The sequence below is a fragment of the Oncorhynchus mykiss genome, chromosome 19 (assembly GCF_013265735.2).
Source record: "Oncorhynchus mykiss isolate Arlee chromosome 19, USDA_OmykA_1.1, whole genome shotgun sequence".
Lineage (NCBI taxonomy): Eukaryota > Metazoa > Chordata > Actinopteri > Salmoniformes > Salmonidae > Oncorhynchus > Oncorhynchus mykiss.
This window is the reverse complement of record NC_048583.1, coordinates 7,657,903-7,672,931: the sequence shown is the minus strand read 5'-3', so window position 1 is coordinate 7,672,931 and position 15,029 is coordinate 7,657,903. Positions and strand designations below refer to the sequence as shown.

Here is a 15,029-nt window from a genome sequence, read left to right as displayed (position 1 = left end):
AAGTCATACAGACCTAACAGGGTTGATAGTATTTACTGTCCCTAAGTCATACAGATCTAACAGGGTTGATAGTATTTACTGTCCCTAAGTCATACAGATCTAACAGGGTTGATAGTATTTACAGTCCCTAAGTCATACAGATCTAACAGGGTTGATAGTATTTACTGTCCCTAAGTCATACAGATCTAACAGGGGTGATAGTATTACCTGTCCCTAAGTCATACAGATCTAACAGGGTTGATAGTATTTACTGTCCCTAAGTCATACAGATCTAACAGGGTTGATAGTATTTACTGTCCCTAAGTCATACAGATCTAACAGGGGTGATAGTATTACCTGTCCCTAAGTCATACAGATCTAACAGGGTTGATAGTATTTACTGTCCCTAAGTCATACAGATCTAACAGGGTTGATAGTATTACCTGTCCCTAATTCATACAGATCTAACAGGGTTGATAGTATTTACTGTCCCTAATTCATACAGATCTAACAGGGTTGATAGTATTTACTGTCCCTAAGTCATACAGATCTAACAGGGGTGATAGTATTACCTGTCCCTAAGTCATACAGATCTAACAGGGTTGATAGTATTTACTGTCCCTAAGTCATACAGATCTAACAGGGTTGATAGTATTTACTGTCCCTAAGTCATACAGATCTAACAGGGTTGATAGTATGTACTGTCCCTAAGTCATACAGACCTAACAGGGTTGATAGTATTTACTGTCCCTAAGTCATACAGATCTAACAGGGTTGATAGTATTTACTGTCCCTAAGTCATACAGATCTAACAGGGTTGATAGTATTTACTGTCCCTAAGTCATACAGATCTAACAGGGGTGATAGTATTTACAGTCCCTAATTCATACAGATCTAACAGGGTTGATAGTATTTACTAAGTCATACAGATCTAACAGGGTTGATAGTATTTACTAAGTCATACAGATCTAACAGGGTTGATAGTATTACCTGTCCCTAAGTCATACAGATCTAACAGGGTTGATAGTATTTACTGTCCCTAAGTCATACAGACCTAACAGGGTTGATAGTATTTACTGTCCCTAAGTCATACAGATCTAACAGGGTTGATAGTATTTACTGTCCCTAAGTCATACAGATCTAACAGGGTTGATAGTATTTACAGTCCCTAAGTCATACAGATCTAACAGGGTTGATAGTATTTACTGTCCCTAAGTCATACAGATCTAACAGGGGTGATAGTATTACCTGTCCCTAAGTCATACAGATCTAACAGGGTTGATAGTATTTACTGTCCCTAAGTCATACAGATCTAACAGGGTTGATAGTATTTACTAAGTCATACAGATCTAACAGGGTTGATAGTATTTACTAAGTCATACAGATCTAACAGGGTTGATAGTATTACCTGTCCCTAAGTCATACAGATCTAACAGGGTTGATAGTATTTACTGTCCCTAAGTCATACAGACCTAACAGGGTTGATAGTATTTACTGTCCCTAAGTCATACAGATCTAACAGGGTTGATAGTATTTACTGTCCCTAAGTCATACAGATCTAACAGGGTTGATAGTATTTACAGTCCCTAAGTCATACAGATCTAACAGGGTTGATAGTATTTACTGTCCCTAAGTCATACAGATCTAACAGGGTTGATAGTATTACCTGTCCCTAAGTCATACAGATCTAACAGGGTTGATAGTATTTACTGTCCCTAAGTCATACAGATCTAACAGGGTTGATAGTATTACCTGTCCCTAAGTCATACAGATCTAACAGGGTTGATAGTATTTACTGTCCCTAAGTCATACAGATCTAACAGGGTTGATAGTATTTACTGTCCCTAAGTCATACAGATCTAACAGGGTTGATAGTATTTACTGTCCCTAAGTCATACAGATCTAACAGGGTTGATAGTATTACCTGTCCCTAAGTCATACAGATCTAACAGGGTTGATAGTATTTACTGTCCCTAAGTCATACAGATCTAACAGGGATGATAGTATTTACTAAGTCATACAGATCTAACAGGGTTGATAGTATTTACTGTCCCTAAGTCATACAGATCTAACAGGGTTGATAGTATTACCTGTCCCTAAGTCATACAGATCTAACAGGGTTGATAGTATTTACTGTCCCTAAGTCATACAGACCTAACAGGGTTGATAGTATTTACTGTCCCTAAGTCATACAGACCTAACAGGGTTGATAGTATTTACTGTCCCTAAGTCATACAGATCTAACAGGGTTGATAGTATTACCTGTCCCTAAGTCATACAGATCTAACAGGGTTGATAGTATTTACTGTCCCTAAGTCATACAGATCTAACAGGGTTGATAGTATTTACTGTCCCTAAGTCATACAGATCTAACAGGGTTGATAGTATTTACTGTCCCTAAGTCATACAGATCTAACAGGGTTGATAGTATTTACAGTCCCTAATTCATACAGATCTAGCAGGGTTGATAGTATTTACTGTCCCTAAGTCATAAAGATCTAACAGGGTTGATAGTATTTACTGTCCCTAAGTCATACAGATCTAACAGGGTTGATAGTATTTACTGTCCCTAAGTCATACAGATCTAACAGGGGTGATAGTATTTACTGTCCCTAAGTCATACAGATCTAACAGGGGTGATAGTATTTACTAAGTCATACAGATCTAACAGGGTTGATAGTATTTACTGTCCCTAAGTCATACAGATCTAACAGGGGTGATAGTAATAATGTTTCATATATTCTAACACGGGAAATGTCATGATGGAAGCAGGTAGACAAATCCATGTCAGGATGAAACAGTTTGGTGGTCAGAACGCCATTAAAGGGTGCAGGCCTGTGTGTCTCTATGTTTAGGTAACTCATGCCTGGAGAAGCCTGTGTGTCTCTATGTTTAGGTAACTGATGCCTGGAGAAGCCTGTGTGTCTCTATGTTTAGGTAACTGATGCCTGGAGAAGCCTGTGCTCTTAGTTGTTGACTGTGTTTTCACCGCCCTGCGCATGTGTTCTGCAGTGTGTGACCAGACCTCAAGATGGTAGGCTAAATGTTACTAGAACCTCCCCCCTGCAGTGTGTGAGAGTTTGTGTTCCTCCCCTGCAGTGTGTGAGAGTTTGTGTTCCCCCCCATGCAGTGTGTGAGGTTTGTGTGCTGTGTTTGTCCCCCTGGACTTGGTGTCCTGCTGTTCGAGGTGAGTGGGTGCGTGTGGTTTGTTTACTGTCAGCGAGAGCCAGCCACCAACTCCAGGGCTAGCGGGCACGGAAACTGGCACACATATCATTACACACACACAGGGATATTAATGTGTACACAATGCCCCCTAACTCCACAGTAGATAGGAATGTGAACGGGTACATAATGGCCCTAACTCCACAGTAGATAGGAATGTGAATGGGTAGATAATGGCCCATAATTCCACAGTAGATAGGAATGTGAATGGGTACATAATGGCCCCTAACTCCACAGTAGACACGCATAATAATGTGTCCATATTGGCCCATAACTCCACAGTAGACAGGAATATTAATGTGTACACAATGGCCCCTAACTCCACAGTAGACAGGAATATGAATGGGTACATAATGGCCCCTAACTCCACAGAAGACGGAGCGACAGTCGCCTCAGGTTCTCTGAGCTGCACATGAGTTATCCCCAGAGACAGACTTCACCAGCCTTGTGTTGGTGTCTGGGGGTGTGTGTGTGCATGCACGTTTAGATCCTCCAGGACAAATCATCTCTGTTAGTTATGGACCATAACACATTCAGCCTTCACCCTTTCTCCCTCACACTCTCTCACTCCACTAACAGGTAAATGATGCATATTCTACTCCTCCACGGACTCACTCAAGGAATTAATTTAGACGTTTGTGCAAAGGAGCATTTAGTCGCGGAAGTTTACATCTAGGTGTTGGGTGCAGTAGGATATTTATCAATACATCTAGCTCAGGTATTGGGTGCAGTAGGATATTTATCAATACATCTAGCTCAGGTGTTGGGTGCAGTAGGATATTTATCAATACATCTAGCTAAGGTGTTGGGTGCAGTAGGATATTTATCAATACATCTAGCTAAGGTGTTGGGTGCAGTAGGATATTTATCAATACTTCTAGCTCAGGTGTTGGGTGCTGTAGGATATTTATCAATACTTCTAGCTCAGGTGTTGGGTGCAGTAGGATATTTATCAATACATCTAGCTCAGGTATTGGGTGCAGTAGGATATTTATCAATACATCTAGCTCAGGTGTTGGGTGCAGTAGGATATTTATCAATACATCTAGCTAAGGTGTTGGGTGCAGTAGGATATTTATCAATACATCTAGCTAAGGTGTTGGGTGCAGTAGGACATTTATCAATACATCTAGCTCAGGTGTTGGGTGCTGTAGGATATTTATCAATACTTCTAGCTCAGGTGTTGGGTGCAGTAGGATATTTATCAATACATCTAGCTCAGGTGTTGGGTGCAGTAGGATATTTATCAATACTTCTAGCTCAGGTGTTGGGTGCAGTAGGAATTTATCAACACATCTAGCTCAGGTGTTGGGTGCAGTAGGATATTTATCAATACATCTAGCTCAGGTGTTGGGTGCAGTAGGATATTTATCAATACTTCTAGCTCAGGTGTTGGGTGCAGTAGGATATTTATCAATACTTCTAGCTCAGGTGTTGGGTGCAGTAGGATATTTATCAATACATCTAGCTCAGGTGTTTGATGCAGTATGATATTTATCAATACATCTAGCTAAGGTGTTGGGTGCAGTAGGATATTTATCAATACTTCTAGCTCAGGTGTTGGGTGCAGTAGGATATTTATCAATACTTCTAGCTCAGGTGTTGGGTGCAGTAGGATCTTTATCAATACTTCTAGCTCAGGTGTTGGGTGCAGTAGGATATTTATCAATACATCTAGCTCAGGTGTTGGGTGCAGTAGGATCTTTATCAATACATCTAGCTACGGTGTTGGGTGCAGTAGGACAATTATCAATACATCTAGCTAAGGTGTTGGGTGCAGTAGGACAATTATCAATACATCTAGCCAAGGTGTTGGGTGCAGTAGGACAATTATCAATACATCTAGCTAAGGTGTTGGGTGCAGTAGGGTATTTATCAATACATCTAGCTCAGGTGTGTGATGCAGTAGACCTTTTCTAATGCATCTACCTAAGGTGTTGGGTGCAGTAGGATATTTCTCAATACATCTAGCTCGGGTGTTGGGTGCAGTAGGACATTTCTCAATACATCTAGCTCAGGTGTGTGACGCAGTAGGTCATTTCTCAATAAATCTACCTAAGGTGTTTGACGCAGTAGGATATTTATCAATACATCTAGCTAAGGTGTTTGATGCAGTAGGACATTTATCAATACATCTAGCTAAGGTGTTTGATGCAGTAGGACATTTATCAATACATCCAGCTAAGGTGTTGGGTGCAGTAGGGTATTTATCAATACGTCTAGCTCAGGTGTTTGATGCAGTAGGATATTTATCAATACATCTAGCTAAGGTCTTGGGTGCAGTAGGATATATTTACCAATACATCTAGCTAAGGTGTTTGACGCAGTATTTCACCAGTAAAAATATGTGCGACGTGTTGTCTTGTGTAAACAAAGTCCGACCCGCTGTGCTACTGGGCAGGACTGTCTCACTGTCTGTGTTCTGCTGTATCAATGGATAGACCGTAATCACCACAGCTGTTTATCCTGTGCTACTGGACAGGACTGTCTCACTGTCTGTGTTCTGCTGTATCAATGGATAGACCGTAATCACCACAGCTGTTTATCCTGTGCTACTGGGCAGCTGTTTATCCTGTGGTAGTGGGCAGCTGTTTATCCTGTGGTAGTGGGCAGCTGTTTATCCTGTGGTAGTGGGCAGCTGTTTATCCTGTGGTAGTGGGCAGCTGTTTATCCTGTGGTAGTGGGCAGCTGTTTATCCTGTGGTAGTGGGCAGCTGTTTATCATGTGGTAGTGGGCAGTTGTTTATCCTGTGGTAGTGGGCAGCTGTTTATCCTGTGGTAGTGGGCAGCTGTTTATCCTGTGGTAGTGGGCAGCTGTTTATCCTGTGGTAGTGGGCAGCTGTTTATCATGTGGTAGTGGGCAGTTGTTTATCCTGTGGTAGTGGGCAGCTGTTTATCATGTGGTAGTGGGCAGCTGTTTATCCTGTGGTAGTGGGCAGTTGTTTATCCTGTGGTAGTGGGCAGCTGTTTATCCTATGGTAGTGGGCAGCTGTTTATCCTGTGGTAGTGGGCAGCTGTTTATCCTGTGGTAGTGGGTAGCTGTTTATCCTGTGGTAGTGGGCAGCTGTTTATCATGTGGTAGTGGGCAGTTGTTTATCCTGTGGTAGTGGGCAGCTGTTTATCATGTGGTAGTGGGCAGCTGTTTATCATGTGGTAGTGGGCAGTTGTTTATCCTGTGGTAGTGGGCAGCTGTTTATCCTGTGGTACTGGACAGCTGTTTATCCTGTGGTAGTGGGCAAGTGGCATTGTGGAAATCAAAATAAATGTTTTGGCTAATGTCGATGTTACATATGCAGATTTTAACGAGAGAAGTTGGTTCTCGAGTTCAGTTCGGCTTGAAAGAGAAAATTCTAGCCAGGCAGAAAGGGTCTGGTCCTAGTTCTTGCCCATGGAGTTTCAGATAAGAACATCTTACCTTAGAAGAAAACAGGACAGAATCCCCATTCCCCAGTTACACCTCTGTAGCCTGCTAATACTAGCTAGCACCTGGCGAGGAGTGTTGGCCTTCAGTAATAAGTATGGCAGTCAGGGCAGGTTATGTTGGACTCTGGTAATAGATAAAGCTTTGAACCTGTCTGGAAATGCAGTTTTTTTTTTAAATGCAGCCTTCTGATGGTATGGAAAAGAAAACAGTATAGTGTGTCTCTCTCCCCCTGTGTGTGTGATGAGCATGGCATGCTGTAGATGATTATAATTCTGACTATGATGATGATGATGATAATTATGAATATAATGACGATGATGATTATGATTCTGACTATAATGATGATGATGATAATTATGAATATAATGATGATGATCATGATGATAATTCTGACTATAATGATGATGATGATTATAATTCTGACTATAATGATGATTATTATAATTCTGACTATGATGATGATCATAATTCTGACTATGATGATGATTATAATTCTGACTACAATGATGATGATGATTATAATTCTGACTATAATGATGATTATTATAATTATGACTATGATGATGATGATTATAATTATGACTATAATGATGATGATTATAATTCTGACTATAATGATGATGATTATAATTCTGACTATAATGATAATGATGATTATTATTATAATTCTGACTATGATGATGATGATTATTATAATTCTGACTATGATGATGATGATCATAATTCTGACTATGATGATGATTATTATAATTCTGACTATAATGATGATGATTATAATTCTGACTATGATGATGATGATTATAATTCTGACTATAATGATGATGATGATCATAATTCTGACTATGATGATGATTATTATAATTATGACTATGATGATGATGATTATTATAATTCTGACTATAATGATGATGATGATCATAATTCTGACTATGATGATGATTATTATAATTATGACTATGATGATGATGATGATTATAATTCTGACTATAATGATGATGATGATCATAATTCTGACTATGATGATGATGATCATAATTCTGACTATGATGATGATTATTATAATTCTGACTATAATGATGATGATTATTATAATTCTGACTATGATGATGATGATCATAATTCTGACTATGATGATGATGATTATTATAATTCTGACTATGATGATGATGATCATAATTCTGACTATGATGATGATTATTATAATTCTGACTATAATGATGATTATAATTCTGACTATGATGATGATGATGATTATAATTCTGACTATAATGATGATGATTATTATAATTCTGACTATGATGATGATGATTATTATAATTATGACTATGATGATGATGATGATTATAATTCTGACTATAATGATGATGATTATTATAATTCTGACTATGATGATGATGATTATAATTCTGACTATAATGATGATGATGATCATAATTCTGACTATAATGATGATGATTATAATTCTGACTATGATGATGATGATGATCATAATTCTGACTATGATGATGATTATTATAATTCTGACTATGATGATGATGATTATTATAATTATGACTATGATGATGATGATGATTATAATTCTGACTATAATGATGATGATGATCATAATTCTGACTATGATGATGATTATTATAATTCTGACTATGATGATGATGATTATTATAATTATGACTATGATGATGATGATGATTATAATTCTGACTATAATGATGATGATGATTATAATTCTGACTATAATGATGATGATTATTATAATTCTGACTATGATGATGATGATTATAATTCTGACTATAATGATGATGATGATCATAATTCTGACTATAATGATGATGATTATAATTCTGACTATGATGATGATGATTATAATTCTGACTATAATGATGATGATGATCATAATTCTGACTATGATGATGATTATTATAATTATGACTATGATGATGATGATGATCATAATTCTGACTATGATGATGATTATTATAATTATGACTATGATGATGATGATTATAATTATGACTATGATGATGATGATTATTATAATTATGACTATGATGATGATGATTATTATAATTATGACTATGATGATGATGATGATTATAATTCTGACTATGATGATGATGATTATTATAATTCTGACTATGATGATGATGATCATAATTCTGACTATGATGATGATGATTATTATAATTCTGACTATGATGATGATGATCATAATTCTGACTATGATGATGATTATTATAATTCTGACTATAATGATGATTATAATTCTGACTATGATGATGATGATGATTATAATTCTGACTATAATGATGATGATTATTATAATTCTGACTATGATGATGATGATTATTATAATTATGACTATGATGATGATGATGATTATAATTCTGACTATAATGATGATGATTATTATAATTCTGACTATGATGATGATGATTATAATTCTGACTATAATGATGATGATGATCATAATTCTGACTATAATGATGATGATTATAATTCTGACTATGATGATGATGATGATCATAATTCTGACTATGATGATGATTATTATAATTCTGACTATGATGATGATGATTATTATAATTATGACTATGATGATGATGATGATTATAATTCTGACTATAATGATGATGATGATCATAATTCTGACTATGATGATGATTATTATAATTCTGACTATGATGATGATGATGATTATAATTCTGACTATAATGATGATGATTATTATAATTCTGACTATGATGATGATGATTATAATTCTGACTATAATGATGATGATGATCATAATTCTGACTATAATGATGATGATTATAATTCTGACTATGATGATGATGATTATAATTCTGACTATAATGATGATGATGATCATAATTCTGACTATGATGATGATTATTATAATTATGACTATGATGATGATGATGATCATAATTCTGACTATGATGATGATTATTATAATTATGACTATGATGATGATGATTATAATTATGACTATGATGATGATGATTATTATAATTATGACTATGATGATGATGATTATTATAATTATGACTATGATGATGATGATTATTATAATTATGACTATGATGATGATGATGATTATAATTCTGACTATGATGATGATGATTATTATAATTATGACTATGATGATGATGATTATAATTCTGACTATAATGATGATGATTATTATAATTCTGACTATAATGATGATGATTATTATAATTCTGACTATAATGAGGATGATTATAATTCTGACTATAATGATGATGATGATTACAATTCTGACAATAATGATGATTATTATAATTCTGACTATAATGAGGATGATTATAATTCTGACTATAATGAGGATGATTATAATTCTGACTATAATGATGATGATGATTACAATTCTGACAATAATGATGATGATTAAAATTCTGACAATAATGATGATGATTAAAATTCTGACAATAATGATGATGATTATAATTCTGACTATAATGATGATGATTATTATAATTCTGACTATGATAATGATGATTATAATTCTGACAATAATGATGATTATTATAATTCTGACTACAAATGATGACAATGATAATTATTATTAGTATAATTATTCTGACTCTGATGATGATTATAGCGATGGTGATGAAGGCCCTACTAACCTTGGCATCATTATTGTCTTCAAACTGTTGTCTGACGAAGCTGTCGAAGGCATCCCAGTGGCTGTCAGTCAGGTTACCCCCCACAGACCACAGGTAGCAGAACACAAACGTCTGACACAACACACTGTTCAGGTGCTTAGCTTCCTAGAACACACACACACACACCACACACACACACACACACACACACACACACACACACACACACACACACACACACACACACACACACACACACACACACACACACACACACACACACACACACACACACACACACACACACACACACACACACACACACACACACACACAGATGGAACTATACTTAACAAGCAATAAGGCCCGAGGGGGTGTGGTATATGGTCAATATACCACGGCTAAGGGCTGTTCTACGCACAACGCAACGCTGAGTGCCTGGATACAGCCTTTAGCCGTGCTATATTGGCCATATACCACAAACCCCCAAGGTGCCTTATTGCTATTATAAACTGGTCGACAACGTAATTAGAGAAGTAAAAAATAAATGTTTTGTCATACCTGTGGTATACGGTCTGATATACCACGTCTGTCAGCCAATCAGCTTTCAGGGCTCGAACCACCCAGTTTAAAGATGTGTATAATGACTGGTTAACATGTGGTTGTGGTCATGCTGCGCTCTAGTAACATTTAGCCTACCATCTTGAGGTCTGGTCTTCCGTCTCCCAGCAGCAGCGCCTCCAACAGGCAGCAGAGGGTAGTGACCTTACTGATGTCCACCTGGCCCATGGCCTGGACACAACGCTTCCACACAAACTGAAGACCCTTCTCCACGTACTGCTCAAACAACGCCAACAGGTACACACACACTGCTCCAGGGAGCTGGGGGGGAGGGGGGGTGGAGGAGGTAGAAGGGAGAGGAGGATAGGGGGAGACAGCAACAGAGAGAGCAGAGAGGGCAGAGAGAGTGAGAAGCAGGGCAAGTTAAATGTATGATCAGGACATCAAGAAAAGCCAGGTAAAAGTTGGCTTTTGAATTAAGATAAAAATCCATGTCAACCAATCAATCAATAGAAAGTAATCAAGATACATCATCTGTCAGCTATATCATCAGACACAACAGCAGATATAACACCTCTCTGACAACACTGTAGGTCTGTAACATCAGAAACAACAGCAGGTAAAACCCATCTCTGACAACAGTGTAGGTCTGTAACATCAGAAACAACAGCAGATAAAACCCATCTCTGACAACACTGTAGGTCTGTAACATCTGTCAGCTATAACATCAGAAACAACAGCAGATAAAACCCATCTCTGACAACACTGTAGGTCTGTAACATCTGTCAGCTATAACATCAGAAACAACAGCAGATAAAACCCATCTCTGACAACACTGTAGGTCTGTAACATCTGTCAGCTATAACATCAGAAACAACAGCAGATAAAACCCATCTCTGACAACACTGTAGGTCTGTAACATCTGTCAGCTATAACATCAGAAACAACAGCAGATAAAACCCATCTCTGACAACACTGTAGGTCTGTAACATCTGACACAACAGCAGATAAAACCCATCTCTGACAACACTGTAGGTCTGTAACATCAGAAACAACAGCAGATAAAACCCATCTCTGACAACACTGTAGGTCTGTAACATCTGTCAGCTATAACATCAGAAACAACAGCAGATAAAACCCATCTCTGACAACACTGTAGGTCTGTAACATCTGACACAACAGCAGATAAAACCCATCTCTGACAACACTGTAGGTCTGTAACATCAGAAACAACAGCAGATAAAACCCATCTCTGACAACACTGTAGGTCTGTAACATCTGTCAGCTATAACATCAGAAACAACAGCAGATAAAACCCATCTCTGACAACACTGTAGGTCTGTAACATCTGACACAACAGCAGATAAAACCCATCTCTGACAACACTGTAGGTCTGTAACATCAGAAACAACAGCAGATAAAACCCATCTCTGACAACACTGTAGGTCTGTAACATCTGTCAGCTATAACATCAGAAACAACAGCAGATAAAACCCATCTCTGACAACACTGTAGGTCTGTAACATCTGTCAGCTATAACATCAGAAACAGCAGCAGCAGCACGAGGAAGGATATAAAACCATTTAAAGACAGTTATCATAAAGACAGAGACAGTTCACAGGATCCTCCTCTAATGATGCAAGAGAGAATGTGTAAAGGTTAGAGGTGACGAAGAGAGAATGTGTAAAGGTTAGAGGTGACGAAGAGAGAATGTGTAAAGGTTAGAGGTGATGAAGAGAGAATGTGTAAAGGTTAGAGGTGACGAAGAGAGAATGTGTAAAGGTTAGAGGTGACGAAGAGAGAATGTGTAAAGGTTAGAGGTGACGAAGAGAGAATGTGTAAAGGTTAGAGGTGACGGGGCACATGATGATCTTTGATGTGTTGTGGTGGTTGATGTTTATGATGGATCTGCTGACACTGACGGTAGGAGTACCATTCTAGCCATCTATATAGTTAGATACACCTCTGTCTTTGGTCTGAGACACGCGACATTCTCTGTGATCTTCACAGAACGATAACATGAGAATACAGATTTCCAAACAGGCTTGACTGAGCCCACAGCTACTTCCACAGAGGGGCGTTATGATTCTGAAGACATGGTAGATGTATATTCTGATGGAGTAGAGATGTGATCAGCGCAGGAAATCACCTTGTTAGTCAGACCAGTGATGAGGTCTGGACCATGTTAAGGAGACTGGTAAACCATCTTGTTAGCCAGGCCAGTGATCAGGTCTGGACCATGCTAGGAGACTGGTAAATCACCTTGTTAGTCAGGCCAGTGATCCAGGTCTGGACCATGTTAAGGAGACTGTTAAATCACCTTGTTAGCCAGGCCAGTGATCCAGGTCTGGACCATGCTAGGAGACTGGTAAATCACCTTGTTAGTCAGGCCAGTGATCCAGGTCTGGACCATGTTAAGGAGACTGGTAAATCACCTTGTTAGTCAGGCCAGTGATCCAGGTCTGGACCATGTTAAGGAGACTGTTAAATCACCTTGTTAGCCAGGCCAGTGATCCAGGTCTGGACCATGTTAAGGAGACTGGTAAATCACCTTGTTAGTCAGAACAGTGATCCAGGTCTGGACCATGTTAAGGAGACTGTTAAATCACCTTGTTAGTCAGGCCAGTGATCCAGGTCTGGACCATGTTAAGGAGACTGGTAAATCACCTTGTTAGTCAGGCCAGTGATCCAGGTCTGGACCATGTTAAGGAGACTGGTAAATCACCTTGTTAGTCAGGCCAGTGATCCAGGTCTGGACCATGTTAAGGAGACTGGTAAATCACCTTGTTAGTCAGGCCAGTGATCCAGGTCTGGGCCATGTTAAGGAGAATGGTAAATCACCTTGTTAGCCAGGCCAGTGATCCAGGTCTGGACCATGTTAAGGAGACTGGTAAATCACCTTGTTAGTCAGAACAGTGATCCAGGTCTGGACAATGTTAAGGAGACTGGTAAATCACCTTGTTAGTCAGAACAGTGATCCAGGTCTGGACAATGTTAAGGAGACTGGTAAATCACCTTTTTAGCCAGGCCAGTGATCCAGGTCTGGACATAGGGCATCCATTTGAGTTCGTTAGAGTCGATGTAGACCATCCCACAGCGACTCACTGTGGCTGGGGACGCCACCGATAAGTCCTGGACCTGAGACACACAACACAAAGGTTGCAGAGCATTTACAAAGTCTGGATCTTTAACATGTCACTATTATCTGTTCATGTCAAAGACGTCCATAGTGATTGTCCCGCTTGTCATCAACACTAGAACGCAATGAAGAGGAACCCCTAACCTATAACCCCTGACCCCTCTCTGACCTCAAACACCATGTGTATAGATGGGGTCAGTTTGATGCGTTCGCTGTTGGCCAGACACAGCATCTTGTTGTCGTCCAGGACCGTGTTCATGTTCTCAATCCACAGCGCGTCCACCGGACCGTCCGACACGATCCACTTGTGGTCATCGCTGGTGTCGTTGCAGGCCGCTCGCACGCTGAGCGCCATCAGGCCGTCACGCCACTCCAGGGTCAATATGTTCACCTGTAGGGGTCAGGGATGAAAGGTTAGGGGCTCATGTTATGCACTTTGTGACCTATGTTTGTATATACACATTGGTAAAAACCAATAGCAAGTGAGTGAGTAAACACTGTCGTCTGCATACAGATGAATATTGCAAGTTAACAGATTGACCAGTATTATTGACATAAATAGTAAAGAGAACAGGTCCCAGGACAGACCCCTGCGGTACACCTTTTGTAATATCCAGAAAACTAGACTGAACACCATCAGAGATCATGCATTGAGTCCTGTCTGACAGATCATTCTCAAACCACTTGCAAAAAGCCTGACCCAGACCTATTTCAGTCAGCCTTTGAATGAGAATGTGACGGTCAACAGTGTCAAAGGCCTTTGAAAGGTCTATAAATAAGGCAGCAGAATTATTTTTTTATGATCCAAGCAATTTAACACATCACCTAGAATAACCGTAGCAGCTGAACCGGTGCTGTGTCCAGGTGTAAAACAGGATTGGTTCATATTAAGAACAGTGAGAAGTTTAAAAAGTTATTCGCTAAAAGTTGGTCGGGGAAATTGGACAGTAGTTATCTAAATCAGAAGGATCTCCTCCTTCATGTAGGGGGAGGACATGCGCCACTCTCCAGATCTTAAAGGAGAACACCAGAAACAATAGTCAGGTTAAAATAAAGGTCAGTGGTGCTGTAAGTGG

At 38.8% G+C, this 15,029-nt stretch overlaps 1 protein-coding gene across 1 annotated transcript in view; it reads right to left on the bottom strand.

Moving 5' to 3' along the window:
* The window catches only part of LOC110516931 (dynein heavy chain 6, axonemal-like), a 191,356-nt gene that overhangs the window by 93,906 nt on the left and 82,421 nt on the right, over nucleotides 1-15,029 (bottom strand). Inside the window, exons 37-40 of the mRNA XM_036955471.1 lie at nucleotides 14,123-14,344; nucleotides 13,830-13,952; nucleotides 10,953-11,135; nucleotides 10,275-10,418 (exon numbers count right to left, since the gene is read on the bottom strand). Coding sequence (XP_036811366.1) covers nucleotides 10,275-10,418; nucleotides 10,953-11,135; nucleotides 13,830-13,952; nucleotides 14,123-14,344 — 672 coding nt within the window. The remainder of the gene's footprint in view (nucleotides 1-10,274; nucleotides 10,419-10,952; nucleotides 11,136-13,829; nucleotides 13,953-14,122; nucleotides 14,345-15,029) is intronic.